This window comes from Vanacampus margaritifer, chromosome 11 (assembly GCF_051991255.1).
Source record: "Vanacampus margaritifer isolate UIUO_Vmar chromosome 11, RoL_Vmar_1.0, whole genome shotgun sequence".
In the NCBI taxonomy this organism is placed as follows: Eukaryota; Metazoa; Chordata; class Actinopteri; order Syngnathiformes; family Syngnathidae; genus Vanacampus; species Vanacampus margaritifer.
Genome location: NC_135442.1, coordinates 21,544,279 through 21,568,653, shown reverse-complemented (window position 1 = coordinate 21,568,653; position 24,375 = coordinate 21,544,279). Strand labels below are relative to the sequence as shown.

The 24,375-nt window shown below is 37.5% G+C and overlaps 1 protein-coding gene across 1 annotated transcript in view; it reads left to right on the top strand.

The window, feature by feature from the left end:
* Nucleotides 1-4,284: 4,284 nt before the first annotated feature.
* dpp10 (dipeptidyl peptidase like 10) overlaps nucleotides 4,285-24,375 on the top strand; it is a 172,906-nt gene continuing 152,815 nt past the window's right edge. Inside the window, exon 1 of the mRNA XM_077580498.1 lies at nucleotides 4,285-4,425. Within this exon, the coding sequence (XP_077436624.1) occupies nucleotides 4,366-4,425 (60 nt within the window). The 5' untranslated portion in view covers nucleotides 4,285-4,365. The remainder of the gene's footprint in view (nucleotides 4,426-24,375) is intronic.

The window sequence follows — 24,375 nt, the reverse complement described above, 5'->3', positions numbered from 1 at the left end:
TAAGTATTGTAATATGGACTGTTTTATTATTTCTGTCTATGTAGTAGACCACCCTGACTAACTGTTTATCTTTTTCTTTCCTCTGTCGACAGGAAGGGCTCCTGCTTCCAGAGGACCATGCTACAACATTCCATTCATTATATCTGCTATTCAGTGGCGGCGGATAGAGGTTTCATCATATGACTATGGGAATAAATTATTATTATTTTTAAATCCATCCATATCACAAGTGAGCTACAGCTGAAAAGGTTGGGAGCAGAAACGTCTTTAGAAATGCTGTCCCTACAATGAATTGTAGTAATGGTGGTAGTGACCTCTGTACAGAATGAGTTAATATGCCATTAATATACAGTGGAACTCATTTTAAAATGGAAATGCCAGCTTCTGGTTTCATAACAAAGAGAACAATGGACTAGTGTCTGTGTCCCAGTGAGCTGCACCATACAGCAATACCAAGTAGCTATATTTCCCCTTCAAAGCAAATTGGACACAATTGATTTTGTCCCATCACTGGTGAAGCTTCAAAGCAAGTTAGTCTCCAAGGCCAAGTCATTTCACTGAAACAACCGCGTTGAGTGTGGGATTCTGTCCCCACTCAACATGCACATAATTAATTTCTCTCTAAAAGACAATTAGCATGTTGAACTCATCAAAACCTTCAGGCGCGTTTGAATTTAGTTAAGTTGATACTTTTTCTAAAGTAAATGATTAATCATTTGACTGCCATGCGTATCTGTCATTATTATTGCATCAGTAATATTCATGAGCATAACTTTTGCGTTGTATTTTCACAGTCATCATATCTTATGTAATTTTTGGGGGATTTAGTGCACTTCTGGAGAGCAAAGAAGATAAGGGCCAGTGAAGAGAAAAAGAGGTTGGCAGGATTCTGACTTCATTCTCAAAATTGTGCCTTTAAAGTCAGAATTGTGACTTTAAAGTTTATGTGATAAAGTCAGAAATCTAACTTCAAAGTCAGAATTCTGAGAATAAAGTCACAATTCTCACTTTAAAGTCAGAATTCTCACTTTAAAGTCAGAATTCTGTTTAAAGTTTTTGTGATTAAAGTCAGAAATGTCCCTTTAAAGTCAGATCTCACTTTAAGGTCAGAATTCTGTTTAACAATTATAGTTTTTGTGATTAAAGTCAGAAATGTCCCTTTAAAGTCAGAAATGTCCCTTTAAAGTCAGATCTCACTTTAATGTCAGAATTCTGAGATTAAAGTGAGATTCCTGCCACCGCCCCCTCCTCATAATCCTCTTCCGTAGTTTTGCACTACAGACAAGACAAAACTTATTTTGGCTGACCACCGAAGCTGTGGTGCAATGAGACCGAGTTGACCGCCTCATTGTAAAATTGTTATTTCATAAGTGTCAAACTGGTAGCCCTTCCCATTAACCAGTACTCAGGAAGTAGCTCTCAGTTTCACAAATGTTGGTGACCCCTGAGATAGAGCGTGTCAAGTTCTTTACACGTTTCCTTTTTACGTAATGCAAAGCTCTTAGGAAAAAGTTTTTGCCTGGGGAGGTTTGTATTCAATGCAATGCACAAAAGGTGCTTTGCAGAGATGGAACTAAAATTGGAAGTCTGAAAGAGCCATACATGCTCAGTCATGCATAACACTCTGTACCCTGCATATTTTCATCTGAAGATAGAGCGATTAGTGTTGATTGACAAATGTTGGTTTACAAACTACTTTCTGTGCATATGGTTTGCGATACAGTAGGTATAATTTTGTTTGTTTTCTTCAGTGTTCTCATTGTCTTAGATAATCTTTAAACATTAAGCTTCGAATATTTGCTTTTCTTACTACATTTTGTTTCTGCATTTGAGAGAATGTTTAATACACTACTTGCATAAGGAAAGATCTTCACATACCGGAACTCCTGCCAGTCTACGTGTTGTTGTCACAGTGATAATGAAGCTCCTGACTCAGTCACAGTTCACACGCTCCATTGCATTAACTCATCCTCACACATCTAAACTCAGCTCACTTCTCTTTGTCTCATTAATTGGGAAACATATTAAATGCACATGGGAAGTAATTACCAGATAGTCCTAACATGTACTTGCAGTCACCCACAATCATTAACAGCTGCCTAGAGATGTTTATATGAAGATCATTTAAAAACATTTGATGCTCATACTTACATAAATTTCACCCATGTTTTTCTTTTTAAATCTCTCTAGAAAGCACCTTTGTTTAAAATGTATTATCATTAATTGATGCAAAGTGACTTGAGACCAACCAGATTAGCAGCTCTCAGGTTAGGTTGGATTTTAATTGAAACAAAAAATATAGCATTACATTTTCTGTCAAAATAACGGCCAAGTCTCAGGTACATAGCGAGACCATATTAATGTGCCGAGAAGAGAAACATGCAATTTCAGCGAATGAAGGACACTGCAGACACATTTACTCACTTTCTGGAATTTATTTCTGGTGCCTGCCAGCACATTCGTCCTCTCACTGGAAATTTCACTCTGAAGTGTGTGGGTGGATTGTTTCTCTGTATGCTGCACCTGATGCTTATCCAAATAGTTTTTTTTGTTTTTGTTTTTTACATGGATTTCATTTTGAGGAGTGATTTGGTTTTTGGTGCACTAATGTTTATTTTTGGTTGAAAGTGATTACAATTATGATTGGTATTATTGTGTGTAAATTAAGAGGTTCAGATTTATCTTGGAAAATGGCAGAATATTCCTAGTCACCCAATCACAGTGGATTTGGAATAAAAGAATGAAGATACAGTGGCTGTATATAATGGAAAAAACACAGCATTTACCATTCAGGAATTTTAGCCATTTTCAATTGACAAACATGATTTTACTTATTAAACATGTCAATAGGCTCCCCGTGGTGGATCTGTAAAAGTTTTATCAGCTGGGCTTGACAGTTTCTTGAGAAAAGTCTGCCGAGATGTGGACTTCGAAGAACACGATTTGTGGGGCGGAATGCTCAGTGCTTTTGGATTTTCTGATGTCCATGATCATCTCTTTCGTCTTGGCTGTATTCAGGTCCAAGTTGTTGATTTCACACCATCACCTAAAATGCTGGACCTCCTCTCCTTAGGAGGTGTCCTTGATCAGTCCTACAAGGGTGGTGTTATCAGTAAATTTGACTATGGTGATGTTGAGCTGAATGGGAATAAGCAATGTGTAAGGAGGGAGCGGAACAGGGAACTGAGAACACATCCCTGAGGTGTCCCCGTGTTCAGGATCAGAGTGGACGAGGTGCTTCCCCTACAGATATTGTAGGGTCTATTGTATAAAGGTGTACAGTGAGCTGCTGATGCCCAGGTTACTCAGCTTTGTAAAGCGAGAAAAAAAGAGACGTTTGTGTGCCATTGGTGATGAGATTGAATTTCTGATTCAGAACAAAAGCCGTGATCACCACTTCGAAGGTAAAAAAAAGTCTGACAAAAAATCCACCATTGTTAATGTTAGAGTTAGCACCATTCATGCACAGTCACGCAAGAACTGGAATTGTTAGCGTCTTCTTTTTGTCTTTGTGGGAGAAAACAAAAAATGTGTGGACAGGGACTGAAGTTACTACAACTAAAGACAGACAGCTAAAATATGAAACTAATTAATGTAATCATCATTATTTATTTATTCATTTATTATTAACTTTTATTGACGAGCCACCACTGACTGCAGGTGCACATTTTAACCCTGCGAACCAATGTTTAATATCAATTTACCACCATAAATGGCACATAACTGGTGAAAAACTGAGAATCTTGATTAAACCTTACTAGCATGCAGGCAAATAAACTAAATAGGATATGAGTCTATAGTTCAGCTATGCAGGCAGGTGGTATAAACCTTGCCTTACAGCAAAGTCTCATCTTGATCTGAGGAGATCAAGTTGCCATGACAACTATGCCTTGCTGTTTTACTTGTCCATCATTTCTGCCTGCACTTAGTGAATGTTTTCCCCCCATTAAATTTCTATTCCGTTTCAAAATACTTCTAATGTAATGAACAACTTTTCTTTCTTTTTTTTTACTTGCATACTGTATAGGTTATATTGTCCAAACATTTCAACTGCTGTGTGTATGAATTGAGATGCAGAGGCCAATAACTCAATGGACTCCCCAGGAGGAGTGATTAGTATTTACTTCGTCATATTTATATTATGTTCAAATAATTTGGTGCCGCCTGACCACTATTTGTAAAAGTGCAAGTGCGCTCTTGGTAACCCAATCCTGCACATTAATTGGCTCCACCGCGTTGCGTGCGCAGCGTCGCCTCATCCAAGCAAGCTTCCATTATCCATCAGAAGGACGGTACGGCGTGTTTGCTTGCTCGACTTTGTTGCCGGACTTGGATAGGAGAGGACCGTCTTTACTTCTTCCCACAATGAACCAAACCGCCACGGTATCCCATCAAGTTAAATGCCAGTCTACAAAGACAATTAAGGTAAGCTCTGATAACTTACTTTATGTTGGCATGTGGGAATTTCTTTGTTATTATTTTTGCAACTCTGATCAACATCGCATGAAAAGTTACAAGTCAGCCGAGATGTGCATTGACACACAACACTTTGGAAATGATTAAGACACTCCTCTTCAACTAAGTTATCGACCTTTATTTGTCATGGAGCCATCTCCTTTGTGAAACGGCGTTGCATTGTTGACGTTCAGGGTTGATGTGTTGGAGCCACACTGACGCAGTGGCGAGATTTCATTCATATCACGTCGTGTTCGTTATTTACTATTATTATTTTTTGTTGTGCATGCTGCTTATGCATTCGCCAGTGGAATAATTAGAGTTGTATAGTTTCATGTGGCGGTGTGATAAATATGCTATTCATAGTGTTTTAGACAATGAGTTTATGAAAATAAGTGAAATTGTAAGAACACGTTGTGTGCTTCAGTCACGACGAAGAATAATCTCTTATCCATCCTCATGAAAGAGGGCTTCCCTTTTTGTCTCGGCGTGAGCGCGTTTTCCTTGCTAAGGCGCGCGCTTGCCCACTGTGACTGAACAGGGATATTGATTTTGCCGAGGGTTCTTGCATCACTTTTCACCCCGGGGTCCCACAAGCGGAATTTAGCTTTGGGCAAATCTATTGATCCCTCCCAGTATCCCAAAGGTGCGCACTTCTGGAATACTGCATGGAAGACTTTAACTTGAGCCAGACAGGGACCTGATTTAAGCTCAGATATGTTGTTTTGGCTCTGAATGCATACATCCTTTTTGGATGTTATAAAATAAAACATTAGTATGTTACTGTGGTACCTTAAAATAACACTAGCCTACAGTATATTGGTACACTTGATACTTAAAGACCTGGAAAAGGGACAAAATTGACACAGTGAGACCTGTCGGGTTGTGTTGAGCTTACCTGCACGTAACTGTAATTATATTTGTGACAGTATATATTACAAGCAATACGAAAAAAAATCTCACAACCAAACAAAAACTTCACATGGAGCGAATCATTGTTCTGTCTGTCACTATATGTTGCTGGTTTAGATAAATGAGCAAAGATACTATTATGTTTCTGTTATCTACCTGTCTGTCTCTTTTCATGTTTTTCTTGGCAATGGTTGGTAACTGAATGTTTAGGTGCAATACAAGCAACGGAAGAACAGGGACGGATCATTATTGCTGACTCCTGCTGCCTTTCTAGTGTTTTGTGGCTCAAACTAGTCCTTGTTTTTTATGGTTGTGCTTGTGTGTTTGTCCGTATGCGAACACAACTGTTTGGTGATCTTTTGTCATTCGATTCTCTATAGATTGCAGATTAGATTCATTTCCACTATTACCGTTCGTTGCCGTGGGAAGGGAGTGCGCACGGCAGCCAGCGACACGTTTAACCAATTAATATTTATCAACTGGGGTGACTGGCCACTGGACGGAAAATGGACCAGGCATTTGGGAAACTCATCAAATTACCGATGGCCAGTCCACCCCAGGTGTCAGGTGTCTGGACGTCTCTTTCATTATCCATATGCTATGTATGAACTGGTATAGCGTTGCGTGCTGCAGTCTCCTAGGTCCGCAGCTATATAGAATAATTTGGTATTCGGATATCCTACGGAAAGTTGTATTGAATTGGATATGATAAAAATTTTAAACATATTTTTTCTTGGTAAAATAACAATTATGAATACAGAAGACAATAAATCATTTCCACTTAATAATAATCGACCAACTATTCATTTCTACATAATCGACTTTCTTTTTTTTTCTTTTTTTAACTTGTAAACTGTGCTTAACAGCACATTACTTTTCTCTCTACACAGCAAAAAGTCCCATGTTGATTTGACTCCTACCGAGTTAATTTCAACACTTCCTCAGAGTTTATACAGTATAGCTCTACACTTTCCGGAGTCAAATCAACACTTGGTAAATAGTAACATATTTTAACACATGGCCAGAGTACATTTTTTAACTCACTAAAGAGAGTTCAGTTAACACTATAGAGTTAGTAGACAAGTAACTTTTCTTGGACACATATGTTTTTCGGCACAGTCAGTGTTAGTTTAACTCCTTAAAAGTCCAGAATTAGGTTAAATTGTGTATACATGTTTTTTTTTTTTTTTTTTTTTTAACATTTATGAAAACTGTACTTTTGAGCCAGTGCCTTTATTTGACCTTTTCACGCTAAATCAAACCATTGTGAAAGAAGGTATGATATACAAGCAGTCATCTGAAACATTACATGAGCTTTGAATATCAAACAGTTTTTTGGAATTTCAGTTCAGATACTTTTATCATGCACCTTTCCTTCCACTTTGAATGCATGGTAATGGTGATCAAAAGTAAATAACTTGTTTGTCAACAAAATAATGTGATCATCAATCAAAAGTACGTCAGCTATGTGACAAAAAAAGTGGAACATCATCATTCATTTCTCTGCGAACGACAAATCCAACTTTGTATTCAATACCCTCAACTTGAACCCAACTAGTTGAGAACACCTCTTTTAAAGAGATTTCAAGCATATCACTGTTGACCACAGTCTCTTCTGGCAGTGAAAAGGATTTTATGGGCGCAAACTGTTTAAATGAGTTTCTTATTCATAAGCAATTCCAACCGGATGCTTTTTAGCAAGGGATTTGGTTATGTTTTTGAAATTTTCAAAAGAATCTTTAAACAATTTGTGCTTGGCTTCAAATCTCATTGACCACATATGCAAAAATGGGGTACTTTTACGAATGAAAGACGGGTAATGGATCACAAAATGATGCATTGGTATCAGTTTTTTTTTTGTGGATACAATTGCTTAAGTAGTCTGTGGTGGTCAACAATCAAATGCTTTTGATATACAGTTATACCTAAGGTGACAGAAGGTGTTCATTATTTGGAGTAACAACAACAACAACTCCCAGTTTTTGTTTCCAGCAGGAATAATGTCATCAAATAGCAGTGGAATATTATTATTTTTTTAAATGAAAATAGACACGATATTGTAGTGCACACACATGGTTGGCATCTGCAATACACTACAAAGGATACCCTCCAAATGCTATTAAAGTTTGAGGATTTTATTGATCACCATCATGTTCTTGGATATCCTTGTTGATCTTGGAATATAACAGTATTCCTTCACACAACAACAAATTCTGTTTCCTCTGGGAAACAATGCTGTGATCACTCATACTGACTTGCAGTAACTGTTTTAGTTACAAGATTTGAATTTTAAGCAGGATTTAACTGCACAAAGACTTTTGTGCTTTTTGAAAAAGAAGTGGCCGTTTATTGGAATCTGTCCCTATCTTGTGAGGGCCCAACTGTCCCTCGCCACAATGCGCTCTCAAATAATCATCTAAGATATATTTAAGTATTTTTATTAATGATGATCTACTAATGCTTTTTGCTCTCCTTTTCAGCCTTGTCCTACAATACCCCCCAAAAAAGTGAACTAGTTGCGGTTGTGCCAGACGGTGCGATACAAAAGTCAGCTGGGTTAAGGCCGCAGCTTGCTTGTGGGCATAATCTCTCAAGGTCTCACTAAGTTTTGCAAGTTTGGTTAACAGCCTGAGGCTTGTGTCATTAATGGTCGTTGGAAGTGTCAGGTCCACCCACGTGCAGTTGGCAGCTATAAAGTGGGACTGTCAGAGAACCGGGGAGTGGTGTCACTGATGTGTGTGCACACCCGTGACACGGTGATGGCTACACAATGTCGAGTCCGATTGAACAGGGAAATGTTTACCAACTTGTACTGCACTGCAATGACATGTCCTCTAACACAGAGCTTTTAGGTCAGTTTATGTACTGCAACACAACTTGTCTTTACACATAAATTCTGATGTTAGTTTATACAAGGATTTCTGTTGAGACATTTGAAATGCTGCTGGAAAACTTGATGACATTTCTCATAAATTGTCAATGCCTACGTGGAATTTCATTTCACATGTCTGTGCTTGGTCCTAAATTATACATACTGCATATTAATGATATATGCTGTGTATTTAAAGTTTTTTTTTTTTAAAAACCTTTGCATCTTTATATCCATCGCTCAGGAGAAAATCTTGAGCAGATTGTGACTACTGTGGAAACAAAAATTACATATACAAAAAAAACAACTGGCTTGACACAAACAAATTATCCTAGTATCTTGGCAAAATAAAGTTCATCATCTTTGGCACTAGACAAATTAAACTCAAATCAAATTAAAGTCAAATCATTGTTGACTCAATTAAAATTGAAAGAGTAAATTAAATAAAATTTCTTGCCATAATTAATGCAAAACTATGCTGGAAATCTCATGAGAACATTAAAAGAAAAATATCCAAAACGCTATAAATCAAATGGTCTAAAATAAATCATTATACACAATATATTGTGTATTATTAATTTCATGCCTGACTTACTGTGTGGAAATATTAGGTAATACATACAAAACTAACAATCAATCTGTTTTTGAGCTACATGAGTTATTAATCATTCCAATTATATAAACCCAAATAATCCATTATTCATCAAATTAAACATTGTCTAATTCTATGACCTAAAGTAAAAATTAAAACAGCACAATGTAAAAAATATATATTATTTTTTAAACAGGGCGGACCACCCAAGTAAATTGGCCAGCACCCAAGAAGTTTTCAAGAAAATTTATAAAAAATATATTTCAAAAGACAGGATGTACCGCATGTAACGTTAGTTCACCATCACTCACTTGTGGATCGTGAGGCTAGAGGAGACGTTGTAACAGGACTGAGACCCGCCTCCCATCCCCACTGCCGGAGTCCCCCCACCCAAGTAGATTTCAAATCTGTAGGAATCACTGCACACAATAACCACAGTATTCAGAAGCTAATTGAAATCAGGGAGGTTTGCTGTTATAAGTTAAGGAGCATAAGTGAGTTAAAAAAATAAAAATAATGATAAGAACAAACATAAAGCAAATGTGTGTTCCTGTTAAAGGGGTTGATTTTTTTGGGAACAATTAAGAAATGGAATTTAAAAAAAGTGTACAACATCACTCAATGTGTTCAAAAACAGGTTTATAGTGTTACAAAAATATACAAATCAGGTATAAACAAGAATGTGTGTGTGCGTGTGTTTATATGCATATTGTGTGTATTTGAAAAATAAATATATATATTAGTGCTGTCAAAGTTAAAGCGTTAACTAATTAATTAATCACAGAAAATTGCTGCATTAAAGTTCCATGTCGCAAGCTATCGAGTTTTAACAGATTTGCGACCCCTCTGGCGAAAAGTGGAATGGAAGCCAGTGACGTGCCAAGACGTTAGTTAGTAGTAGTTTTATTGTGCATTGCTTATCATAAATAGACCCTATTGCAATTTTGTGACGAGGTCTTACCTTTTTAGCAAGAAGAAAGCAAGCTGTGGGTCCCGTTTCATCCTCTTAGTTTTTCCACCTACTCCAATATTAACGCTGCTCCAATATTGATCCACGTCCTCCTGTGACGCTTGTGCAACTTTAGTTTTGCCTTTTTTTGTCACACTAGACATTGTTATCCTTTCCTGCTCGGTATTCTGACCGTGGTCAGGGAACACTGGGGAGATTTTTCCCTCGGTCAGAGTCACCTCCGCGGACAACTTATGTTGCATGTCGACAAACTTTTGGCCCGATGGTCGAACAAAAGGAGCCACCAGGAGACTCGTAGAAACACTCCCAAACACTTCTGCCTTCACAGCGCTTCCACGGAGCAAGAGTGAAAGCGCGCACGTGCCTGACAGGGAAAAACCTTTAAAGTTTCGGTCCGAAACCCCAATCATTATTTCACTCTACAGGAAAAAAAGGGGCAACAGCCATTGTGCCACAGTAGCGCCTCCTGTCCATTATACAATTTTTAAAACATGTGTGGGTGAAAAATATGGTTATATTAACATTCCAGTTTGCGTCAATATTGTGACATGCACCTTTAACATGTATTAACGCAGATTAATCAAACTATTCATTTTGGCAGCAGATGATCCTTTAGCTGACAGCGGATGGTTACGTTAAAGGTAGCAGAGGTTGCGTGTGAGCAATAAACATAATGTAATACACATTAAAGTAAATTTAATACATGTTTGTGTATGACATTCAGAATATTTGTTCATGTCAAATTATTGGGGTCATTTTTATTCCATTTTAAATTATGCAAGTAATTAGCTGATTAGAAAAAGAGGAGGATGAGCATGTGCAGTGGGTATATTAAATGTAAAAATGTTTTTAACACAACAAAAGCTCTTTAAATTTGGCGGGCAAAAAATGTTGATTAAAAAAAAGCCTTTTTAATTAAGTGATTAATCGTGATTAATCAAAAATCTAAGATGTAATTAATCTGAGTAAAAAACGTAACAGCATATATATATATATATATATATATATATATATATATATATATATATATATGCTGTTACGTATAGCAACATATACTGTATATATATATATATATATATATATATACAGTATATACAGTATATGTGTGTGTGTGTGTGTGTGTGTTTTTGTTTTTGTTACATAGTGGGGCCAACATTTTGGGATTTCACAGAGTTGTGGGGCCCACCCGTCCATGTGGAGCCATTTCGCTGGGCCCCACAAGTTTAGACTTCTTTTTGAGGACTTGGTTTTAGAGTTTAGGTTTGAATTGGTTTATGGTTGAGGTTAGGGTAAGGAATAGGGGTAGGCAATCATTTTTGATGGTTGGGGTTTAGAAAAGGGGCTAGGAAATGCATTGTCAATAAGATGGCCCCACAAAGATAGTAAAACAAACCTGTGTGTGTGTGTGTGTGTGTGTGTGTGTGTGTGTGTGTGTGCGTGTGTGTGTTGTACTAAACAACAGAACACAGAGAGGCAATTAAAAGCCTCGAAGATAGAGCAGCTGACTCGACCCTTCTTTCACATTTGAAGAGGGCAAAGGTAGATTTGTGGTCGCCTTCTCTTCTGCACTAACAAGTGCAGCAGCACAGCTAACACAAGTGCGATTGTGTACGGCTTGTCTAACATAAGTGCAATTGTGTACTGTTTGTCTGGTGAAAAATATACTGTAAGCCAAACACTCCATTATAATGGACTGTTATAAAACTCTTCTCTCTTTTCAAGCATTTGCTTTCTAATTTCAACTTCATTCCAGAGATAAGTGTTATTGACTATCATTCATTCATTTATTCGTTCTTTTTTTTTAGGCAACAACAGAGCACACAGTCAGTGTCAACCTCCACAAGGAGAAAAAAACAGCAAAAAAAAAGAGAGAAAAAGAAACAAACAACATCAGCAACAAAAGGATAAAGTCCAATTCTGCCTGAAAGAGAATGGGAAGAAGAAAACTTATTTAATCCCACCCCCATCTCCCATTCAAAATTCCAAGCTACACTGCTACTTAACCTTAAGACTCAATAATAACAAGTACCCAGAGAGCAATAATTATTAAATAACCAAGGAAAAATTTGAGAATAAACAATATATTAGTTGTGCTGTGTGCATATTTGTCTAGGGACAATGGCTATCAAATTCTAAAGCATATTAGTTACAATTTAAGCAAACCATCTCACTTTAATATTTTTTTTATGTTATACTAATGTATGTAAGTAATATGCAGAGATACATTATCCCTCTGAAGTGCTGCATTGTTTGCATTCTTTCTGTAGGTACACAACCACCGTTATCATCGCTGGACACTTGACATTCCAACCCACAGGTGATTGAACCTGTGTTGTGTCCCCCTCCTTAGGTCTATAACATAAGCATTCTTTAAAACCTGCTCTGGAAGGGTTTTCATGTTGGAGTGATGGATTGCTTGACTCAGTCTCATAAGAATGATTACATTGGTCCTTGAGTCAGTGAGTCTATAAATTATAGCTCTGCCATATGATCTCTATGCAGACATGCAGAAATGGCCATTTTACGAAATGTTGCCAGTTCATCATTCATCGGTTGCCCGTCGGTTCCGTCCGTCACATTATTTTTACCACGCTTCCGTCATCGCCTTCATCACCACTAGTTTTGTACTAACATACACAGGTGGGCATTCCGTCAGTCCATCATTAGTCAATAAAATGGTGTGACAGACAGTCCGTCACTCCCGACTGAATGCTCGCCTCTGCTATACAGTAAGTTGAATAACCAAACACAATATAAACAATTTACATTCACATGAAACACATCATTAGATTACCGTATTTTCACAACCATAAGGCGAACCGTATTAAAAGGAGCAGTCTCAGTTACGGGTGCTATTTCTGTATCTAACACACACATAAGGTGCACCGCACTATTGGATGCATGGCATCACTAAACATATGCTAGCTTAAAACATATGGTAGCATGCTTTCACGCTAAAACATACGCTAGCAAGCATACGCTAAAAGGCAGAGGAGCAAAACTGTACTTTATTGAAGTATTTAACAATGTAAACAGTGAGTTTGGTTGTACTTGAAGTATGTAACAATGTAATCACGTTACTTTTGATCAATACTCATCCACAAATACCCCAAAATCCTCATCCTCTGTATCTGAAACGAACAGCTGGGCAAGTTCCCCATCAAACACGTCAGGTTCCCTCTCGTCATTGTCAGAGTGAGTCGCGTTCCCGTGCGGCTCCTCAGAAATTATGCCGGCTTTTGCGAAAGGTCCAACATTAGTGCAAGCAGACACGTTTAGCCCAAGCATGCACAATCCATTCACAAATTGTGGCATAACCTGCTCTAGTCTAGCAGTTCCATAAATTGAAAGCAGTGCGCACCATGGCGTCCTACTGTAGCTTATATACAGGAAACCCGAATCTGGTTGAGGACTAGCAGGCATTAAAACCCAAAAGACTCACGTCATCTTTCAGTTGAGTCATGCCTGCCAGTCCTCAACCAGGGCAGTTTTTCCTGTATATAAGCAATATGTCGGCAGAAATGCTCCCACACAGACAGTCAAGCGGAGCGCATACTGAAGTCACACAACTACATTTACAGATTTTGGAACTCGGTGCACACAAAAGGCGCACCGTCGATTTTTTAGAAAGTTTAAGACTTTAAAGTGCGCCTTATAGTCCTGAAAATACAGTACTTACAATAGCCAGAAAGGTGAAACTAGTAATTAGCATGAACTGGTGTGACATCACACATGAACATACACATATGCTATAGCATACAGTAAACTCTTGACAATTGGCATCACCTTTTGGCATCTACACACAATAAGAAACGGGTGTGAATACAGGCCATTTGTAACTGTGAAGTTTTACGCCACGAGCGAATGCTAATTGAAGAGAAGCAAAGGAAAACACAATTACTTCACTGGAGTTTGGCACTAGACTCAAGGTGCATTCAATGACCACTCACAGTGTAGGAAATCATAGACAGCAAACTCAGTCAATTAATCAAATGGGAACAGCTGCAAATAGTTCAACAATGTGGGCTTTCTAACAGAGATATCCGTTGGTACTGGATAGTAACGATTAGACTGATGGACGAAAACCCACTTCTGTCAGTGCTCAGGCCATCATTTGTCTTTAATCAGCAAAACACGCGTCCGTCCATGACGGACTGACGGACCTTCCGTCAGTACTGATGGAACGCTCACCTCTGGCGACATGCATATGGTTCCTTGGAGTCTTTGCGCACACGACCCACTTAGGGGACAAAAGTAGGAATGTACTTCTGTCTTGTGTGTGACTCCGAAGGCAAGCATGCCACTCGTACAGCAGTGGCACATCCCCCATTCGTCATACTGTCATGACAAAGTCCCCGCTCACCGTGTTGCTGGCTTACTTCGGGCATACGAAGGGAATATGGGTCCCATAAGCAGTGCATGCTTTGGTGATTTATCGCACAACCCGTAGAATTTGCCTGTGCAGCACTTTCTACAGAGAAAGCATCAAGCGTGGTTTTGCCCAATTTTCAACAAGACTGCCCAAAGGCGGGTTATGAAGAGTGAAGCTTAAGATCAGGTTGTGAGAATCTCTTATTTTAGTCCCTTCTCGTTTTTGTTTTCCCTGGACCATTGTAGCCTGTTTTGTGTCTGTTGGTGTCACTGACCTTCATATGTGTCTTATCAATTTTACCTCTTTGGCTTATGTTCTGGATTGAAGCTAATATATATTTAGGTTGTGCACCCGTTCATGTGTAATTGTTATACAGTTCTTTCTTCTTTATGTTAAAAACAAACAAACAAACAAAGATGTGAACACCCTTCCCCCACAAAAAACTACATCAACATCTGAGCTGGAGTATTAGTTTGCCAGTTTGTTTGTTTCTGCCAGCCCCTTGATGAAAGAGAACAAATGGGTTCTGTTGAACCACTCGCAAGCACAAGGTTTATATTAGATAGTGCGTGCGAATATGTGACAGCAACAGTCAGTGCCAAGCCATTAATAAAAAGTGCTATGATCATGCCACTGTTTTGTTTTCCGTGTGCTCTATGGTGTAATTATGAAGCAACTCTCTTGACACAATGACTTAAACCTGTCATTAAAGGTCTGTTTTGTGAGTGCCAGAAGTGTACTGCTTAAGATAGTATGTCTTTTCTGTCAAGAGTCTGAGTGATATTCTTTTATGGGCTTTTCCCTGTTTTGTAGCTGTCATTCCCATTTGGTCCCCCAAAAAATTTTGTCAATTTTTTGAGGATCTATAGCACAGTAGCTTTACTACTTTGATTCAGTCACCAGCTTCACGATACATTTCTAAATATCAGTTCTAGCAGCAGATTAAGTTCCTCACACACTTTCAAACAGTTTTGAGTAATTTGAGCATACACAATTTTCCTTATAGGCCAATAAAATCTAACTGGCTTTGATAGCGCAACTAATTATCAATGCCCGCTACTATCAAAGACCACCAGGCATTCCAGTTTTACTATGCCATTTACTTTTTAATCAATTGACCTGTATGTTCACTGTGACAATGTCGTTATTAAGTTGTCTTTATGCATTGACTGTTTTGCTTAACTTTTTGGATTTCTGGGATATGAGTGTGACTGCATCTGTTGGAATCTATTGTAGCATTGCTTGCATGATCTGTGTTGTTGTTGTTGTTTTGGTTTTGACTGAATTGACCGTTTTTTCATGTCTGTTTCAATCGTTTTTTGCGTCCATCTATTCTCACCAGTCTGATCCCTTGTGTCTTCCAATCAGTTCCCTCAACCGATGTGTCTTGTCCATGTGCTGTATATAAATAAAACTGAGTTGGGTTATTATTGGTATATTGTTGTACGTTATTGACTAGTATTACAGTACAATTGCACATTTTTATTCCCTAATGACTCTTCATACTAGATAATTGTGTAAAAATTATTCTTGTTTGTTATGTAGTGTTTCTTTCTAGAGCAGTAAAGTATTTTAAAGTGAAATTTCTTGCAGCCTTGGTTGTTGTGCAGTTGTGTACAAATAAAGTTGAGCTGAATTTGAACTAATTATTACATGCAATCCGAATTAATAAAAGGAATTTCAAATTATTATTTTTTAAGTCAAAAGTAAACTCAAAGTTACTCCAGCTGCGGATTGAACTCATCACGCTTCCCTTAAGCCATTATAGCACTAAACACACTTTTTCTCTAACATCCTTAGTTGTGTCCACCCCACACCATTAGCACTGCCTGGCTTGCTAAACCTCTCCCTGTCTCATCCTATCCACATAATATAGATGGAATCTAACACCCATATGATGTCACTGTAACTTGTTATATAACATTTTATACTGTTAATGTTCATTTTCTATTCTCTTTTGTTGTATCCCCGCTTAAATATTTTGGCATAATCCCTCGCTAAAGCACTTTATTTTTTCTTAGTTTTTTTTTACATGCAATTTTGTTAGTATCTTATTAGTGTGCTGTTTTGTTCAGGGATAATTGTTCATTAGGTGGGGAGGTAGGGTGTTGATTGGTGCTGCACCTTGAGGTTTGTGTGAATACCTCACACTCATGATAGGTGTGAGGGTGGAATACTGCATGCTCATGTGCCCATATATATATATATATACAGTATATATATATATATATATATATATATATGATAAACATAATATAACATAATAAACATAATGTAATACACATTAAAGTAAAGCATTTAATACATGTTTGTGTATGACATTCAGAATATTTGTTCATGTCAAATTATTGGGGTCATTTTTTTTCCATTTTAAATTATGCAAGTAATTAGCTGATTAGAAAAAGAGGAGGATGAGCATGTGCAGTGGGTAAATTAAATGTAAAAATGTTTTTAACACAACAAGTGCTCTTTAAACTTGGCGGGCAAAAAATGTTGATTAAAAAAAAGCCTTTTTAATTAAGTGATTAATCGTGATTAATCAAAAATCTAAGATGTAATTAATCTGAGTAAAAAACGTAACAGCATATATATATATATATATATATATATATATATATATATATATATATATATATGTGTGTGTGTGTGTGTGTGTGTGTGTGTGTGTGTGTGTGTGTGTGTGAATCTGCGGATTGGACAATAAACAAGTTTTATTTTTATTTTTATGTTGGTCCTGGTTCTTAGTAAGCAGTAGCTTGATCTACTAACAGAGCTTCCAATTTAAATCTGCATAAACTTGCAATCTGGGTTGTTAAGTGGTTGTTATTATCTCCATGTATATTGTGTTGATGAACTTGCAACCATTCCACACAAGATAATTATTCCCCTTCCACACTCAAGACATTTCCTCAGAAATTGAAACCGTTTACAGAGCAATAGGATTTAATAGCAGCACTAATCTGTCGCAGCACAACTTGACAGATGATGCAATTTCCTGAGGCTTTGCTTGTCTTATAATCTTTTTAATAGGATATAAAGCTTGTGTTTTAATCCCAGTGAAAAGACGGACAATGAATTGCCGTGTCATGAAACTCAGCAAATTATTTATCTCGCCTGCTTGGTGAACGGTGATATAAATTTAACTGTAATATTGATCTCTCTTGTGGGACATTTTGGGGGACTGACAGCAATGCAACATTGGAATTCTGGCCTTGCTGTACAATAGAATGCATAGACTTTGTGACAAAGTTGATGAAGCATGCATTTCATCACAGCAGGGCAGAGCGTCAACACTGTCGACTGAGGCATTAAGCAGCATTGCAAAGAAGAAATCCATATGGCTGAGATTAGGCATTATGCAATTCTGCTGTGTCTCCTGCATCTATTGTTTCATTGGGCATGACAGCCTTGTCAATTTAATCATGGTTAGTGGTACACCGTTTCATCACTACTCGCAGTTGAGAGTGGCAGAGTAAGCTCAGTAACCCCCCAAAAAGGAAGTGATGGAAAAAATACAACTATAAAGTAATGTTACAGTTGTATTTTGTGTTTTCAAATTGCATGGTATGTCTTTTTGAAATATTGCTACCTGGAAACAGTTTGCTCTTATGTTGTTTCTGAATGTGGATATTGCTCGTGCTTAGCGCAGGGGCAGATCCGTTCTAGTCAGATCCAGCCAAGGCGTAGCCCCCCACCCATTATAAAAATAAAGGGAAGGGCAAGTATTAATACAAAGGATCTTGTTGGCCTTGTTTCAAGGTATAAAGTACTCACAGAGGCTAGTAATACCAATCACTAATACCAATCATTGGCACCCTCTTGTGGCCGTTCCACTATCAGGAAGTAAATGGCATGAGAGGCATTTTTGTAAGTGAACTGCATCCATGGCAATGAGCTTACATGCAATTTCTGCAATAAGATGCTATTTCTGTAGGTGTGTTGCTAGCAAAGGGGCGGTTGTAAGATTACTCAGTGAAAATAATAATACAAATAAAATAAGACTGTCATATCGGATTATAAGTGAAAAAAAATGGATCGGGACGGATCGGTCGTGAATACACAATCCCAAAGCACAAACTGCGAGCATAAAGTGCACAAAGTGCTTTGCGGTGGTTAAAGAGTAAATATTATGGGATCATTCTGGCCGAAATGAATAATGCTTACTTTACAGAGAAAAAAGCAAAGCAATGAAAACCATCAGACGCTTTAACCCAGACGTCCACAATCCATTCACATACCGTGGCGTACCTTGTCTAGCCGGTGCTGCCTCCCAGTTTGTTTTGGTGGAGTCTGTTTGCCTTCTCTTATTGATCGCTCCCATGCTTCTCGCAACTTTACTTTCAAAGCCCAGTTTCAATGACCAGTTGCAATTCCCGGAATGATGGCAAGCCCCGACTTAACTAACCTAACCTAACCCTTCCAAACCATGAATTAATTGATGTGGAATTATGTCGCGACTGCTCTATTCCCATATACAACCGCGTAACTGATAACTTGCAGTTTAAATTGTGCATCGTAAGTATGTCTCCTAGCTGATGCCATTTTCGGAGTTTCTTAGCCAAACCGATGTTGTTTTGCACAATGCAAATACCGTCAGTATTTTGTTATCCGTTCCTGCTCGGTCTCGGCCGGTGTTCAGTCGTCTCTGCGGATAGTGCTCGGCGGCTGCACGTCGCCAAAAAGGTGGGTTCCAAACGGGGTAGACGAAATGAAGTACAGGAGACAGGTCACACAATTTGGCGTTTTATTTTCTCTTTTTATTCACTTTCCCATTCCATCTCCACATTCGAGTACATACTCTCTTCTGCCTTCTCCCCTCCGTCCGCCGCTGTACATTAACTGTTTGACTGCCATGGACGTTAAAAGACGTCAGGTAAAAACCTGCGGAGGGCCGCCAATGACGTTAAAAGACGTCATCCAATTTATTTTATTATTATTTTTAAACGGGTGGAGGAAAGCCTTGGCCAGCTGCTGTGAAAGTTTCAAGCAGATCTAGTTAGCCTAATGACTATTTTTGGCCCCTAGATGGCAGCAATGACTCTCTTTTGACGAGATTGGGTAGGCGTCAGTAGAAGACGTGAGGCGGAGCTAGAGGGGACAATGGCTGGGGAAGGGAAGATAACATGGCGACCTTGTTGCAAGCAGCTCACGGTCGAGCAGTTTTTTTCAAAGACGAAAAGCATCGACCAACGCTAAAGAGCACATTGATGACGACGATGATCATCATCGATGATGATGATGGTGACTCCGAGGTTGGAAGCATTGACGCAGCAGTAGAAGACGTGAGGCAGAGCTAGATGGCTGAAGAAGTGAACAATGGCGACCGGTTTCAAGCAGCTCACACTTGGGAATTTTTTTCAAAGACGAAAGGCATCGACCAACGCTAAAGAGCACATTGATGACGACGATGATCATCATCGATGATGATGATGGTGACTCCGAGGTTGACGCTGAAGTTGCAAGCGTTGACGCGGCGGCTATGACGACGTCATAAAGGTTCACCAAGGTATATATATATATATATATATATATATATATATATATATATATATATATATATATATGTATGTGTGTATATGTATATATATATGTATATGTATTTAAAAAAAAGAAAGAAAAAAAAAACATTTATTAAATTTTTTTTAATTGATTTGTTGGATTATTATTTTTTTTTTTAAAAAGGAGAGCAATGATGATGTCAAATCGAATGAACAATACTGAGCTCTCCTGTAAAAAAAAAAATAAAAAAATAAAAAAATAAAAAAAATAAAGGTTCACCGGCTAGCGATGCTAACACCGGAAAACGTGGAGCACAACCGAGCACGCTCAGGCGGATGTTCAATCGGACGACGAAGAGTGCCCCGAGTCCAATGCATATTCATCTGAGGAATGGGTACAGTCTGCTACTTGCTATTCCCCGGAAAAAAAGGCCGTCAAGAAAGTGTAACGTCTGCACGCGAAAGGAGCCATAGCAAGTGAAACTAATCTGTTGTGCAAATCCTGCTGCGTCTCCTTGCACGCATGGGAGCGTTACAAAAAGAAAAACTGTATTTGAAACATCCACATAATTGTAAATAGTACCACAGTTGCACACATTTGTAAATAGTTTGCGAAATTGTTTTGTCAAATTGTTACACTGTTGAATGGAAATAAACGTATTTGCAACCAAAAAACACTTTTTCATTGTTGGTGATAGCGTTTTACAGAAGTAAAGCACTATTTAGGTGTTTGTGGCATCATTCATGGACAAAAAGAAGTGTACAATTCACTAGAGTGCATGAAATAACATTGTTTCACAAAAAGCTCTTTTTCTCCGCTTTTTGTTTCAAAACAGAGCATTTCGGTGAAACTAACCATTTTCTATTGTTGATTACTGAAGAATGGAATAAGGTAGAAACTAACTTTTTTTTCTGATGAAAGATGAGAGTTCAATCTTTCATTTGGTAGTATGTGTGTTTCCATAGTCCAAACACAAACGCAAACACATTTTCTGTGGACCTTGAAAGATCAGTCAAAATGCTTAAATCGGCTGGCACTGGCGACATCCCGTTTCTGAAAACGTCTGGCAGTCCAAGAGTTAATACAAGCCAGCAGCCAACTAGCAACAAGCGTGAACCAGCCCACCAATTAGAAACGTGTGTTGGCACAGCAAAATTTGCCCCGAGGGTTGTCTTGAAGGAAAAAAATCTCCGGAACTCGGTGCACAAATAAGAATATTTTATATACTTATTTACTATAAGTGTGCCTTATAGTCTTGAAAACACAGCAAATTATATATATATATATATAATACAATTTTTTTAACATGGGAATGGCTGCAATTTTATTTGGCACTTTTGTTAATTTACACTACATCCATACATTTACTTCCGCTTATCCGGCACAAACAGCCCCTTCTATCCGTGTTAGTGTAGTGTAAAATACCAAATGAAAGAAAACTCCACCCATGCTCACAGTTAAACTGCACTTTATGTTGGGGGTGGTGGCCATCTGGAATTTTGGGAGATTCCCGGTACTCCCCCTGAAATTCTAATACAGTACACTGTACCTGTTGCTGTATGTGCCTTTACGAGATTGTAAAGTTAGTGTCAATCTGCTCAGTAGTGCACCAGAAGTTAAAAAACAAAGTGCTAACAGTAAGTGCAGTGCTAGCTGCCATGGGAATAGATTTTCAATCACCAGCATAGACACGTCCTTACCAAAACAGATACAGCTTCTTCTTTTTTGTAAAAACCCAGTTTAAAACTTCATGTGTAAATGAAATGTCCTGAAAATTCCAATTTATTGATTTAGAGTTGGCTATTATTCATATTGGAAAATATTAATTTGGAAAGGGAGGCTTGATCAATGTGTTCCAGAACAAAATGGACCAAGCCATTGTAAAGGTGGATGATGGAGATTGGCCTGAAACTAAAAACATATATTTCTCAAATCCATGCGCACCTCCATCTGTCTGAATGACTGAGCAATAGTTCCATTAGGGGGAACAACTGTCTCTTTTCAATATCGCTTAAGTGGGCGAAGTGTCCCCTGTCTGAATGTCAATTGCGCCTGATTCGGCGACTGCTGAGATTCAATAACAGGACAAGGATGAGAGGAAATTGTCATCAATATCAAAATCTCTTTCATCCTTGAATGTGTCGGATGTTGAAAAACAGAACAAAGCTGGTCGACTGGTATGTGAGTATGTGTCACAAATGGGTCACCACGGTTCAAGTGATACTGTAGTTAGTTAACAGTCAAAAAAATAGATTGTTGACAAAGGTATCATCCACCTTGTCAGTGTCCTTGCATGAGATAGGAACCATTCAAGCATAGTACTGTACATTAATATTGTTGTTTGCTATACACATTTAATATTTCTGTTTAAAGTGTTACAATATTACAAGCACCGTTAAAAGATACGTTACATGTGGGAATTACACCTCTATTAAGCCATTATGACCCCCTCCTACCCACTTGCTACACTTAATAGATTCAACGTTTAGAATAAATACCGAGCTACTGGTTAAATGTTTCCTTTTAATCTTAAAATGGCTTACCGTAACCTGAAACCGGATTGCAACTGTCACAAATTGGTCACAAATAAAAGTTTGTGATACAGTGAATCTGCAATAACTGAACCGTGAAGTAGCGAAGGAACACTGTAGATTTCTTTCTTTGATAAAATAAAAAAGAGATAGTGGTGCATCCGATACATGTGATACATGATGTGTAAAATATTTTCCCTTTACTTTTTTAAAATTATTTTTTCTTTTTATTCACATACAATATATTAAATAATCCTTTTTTTGGGCCAGAACGTATTTTATTTTCACAGAAAAATTGGCCTGTACAAGCACTTACATCTGTACTTACTACATGATCACCGTCTATCTTAAAATAAATTAATATAATAAATAATAATAATAATAATAAATTTTTTAGAATAGATATGGGCCTAGACTTTTCCTCAGAGGTATCATGTTCTCACAAACATGACCTTAGGCTCGGCCAACAATTTGTGCACATATACAAAGATGTGTTAATACCTAATTAATATTGCCTTGTCTTTAAAAAGAAAAGAAAAGAAAGAAAGATCATATACAGTACAGTGCTACTTTTAATTTTGATTGTATTTACGACAGAAAAATAAACAAAAAGAGATACACGTTAGTAGTTACTTAGAACCAATAAAATTACTAGAGAGAAATGTATTTAAGAAAGCTCCTTATTTTATTGACATGAGTGTGCATGCATGCATGATGTTTGCGAACATTAATGCCCCCCCACCCCCATGAATCTTAACGAATACTGTATATAGCTGCATGCGTGACATGAATCAGATTGCTTTTGTTTTTAGCCGCTTTGGTACATTTCTCAAATCATGCTCGAAATTTGCAAAACAGTAAGTTTATTTCTCAGAACAATTTATAGAAATTGCAAAACACCAGGGATCACCTGCAGCACCCAGTCTTTTGGTCAGAATCCTTAATTCATCCCTTAAAAGTAAATAAATATCTATGTCTTTGAACATGTCAGTGACGTACGTGTTTGGCAAGTTACTTCCAGAATGCATTACACTTTTCATATTACTAGTTACTTGCATTTGGAAGTACATGTAATATGTTTCTTTACAATAATAAGTAATAAGTTACTTGCATTCCCTCCCACAACAGTGTAAACGCACTCTTATATCTGCGTTAGTTTAGCAAAATACCAAAAGAAAGAAAACTTGACCCATGTGCACATGACTGTGCTTTGCGCTAAACTTGCACTGGGCACGAAAATAGCCCCCTCCCTGTGATTAATCAAATAACCCGTACTCTGAACACCATTTAAATCCCATTATGTTAAAAAACAAACAATCTGTGTTATATTACAGAATTTTACTTTTTTGTTTTTTTCTGTATTTAAAAAAATAATAATTTAATTTACAAAAATAAACTCTGATTTTACATGTCAAATCTAAAATAACATGAAATCACTGAAACTGTAAAAACACAATAGTTCAGGGTTAGGGTATTCAGGGTATTCAAAATACGTATAATGATTGTTAAAATACGTTCACAAATGTATTGTAATTTCACAATAATTTGTCTGTTATTTAAAGGAATAAAATGTAAAATTCAACTTTAAAACCCTAAAAAAAAAAAGAAAAATAATTATATTTACTGAGAAATTAACAGCAAAAATGTGTAACTTGACCATAATTAATTTGTGAATTGACAATTTTTTTCAAAGTGAAAATAACTACATTTTCTGTAATGCCCTATAGATGGTAGGATTCATTTTATTAATATTCATTTTGAAAGGACATCTAATGAGATATACACTGTAAAAAAAAAAAGAAGTTGTTTTTTGGGGTGGGTTGGGGGAAGGGGCTAATTTTCCAGCAGCCGGGGCACCAGAAAAATACTGTGAAATAACAGAAAATTACTTTCTCATAAAAACACAGTAATTTTCCATAATTAAAGTACAGTTTTTATCTGGGGGTTTTTGAACAGTGCAAAATGTCCAAATTAAACTTTGGGATTTAGAATCAACTCCCAAAAATATAACCCTGAAATTATAACACTCCAATTGTTGAAGCTGTGGAAATACATGTGATATTTTCTAATAGTGATGTAGCTTCCAGCACACACACACAAAAAAAAAAAACTGTATTGACCTACTCCTGACAGCATGTGCACCACCTGCCCAGGCATGGAATTGACCTCGGCCTG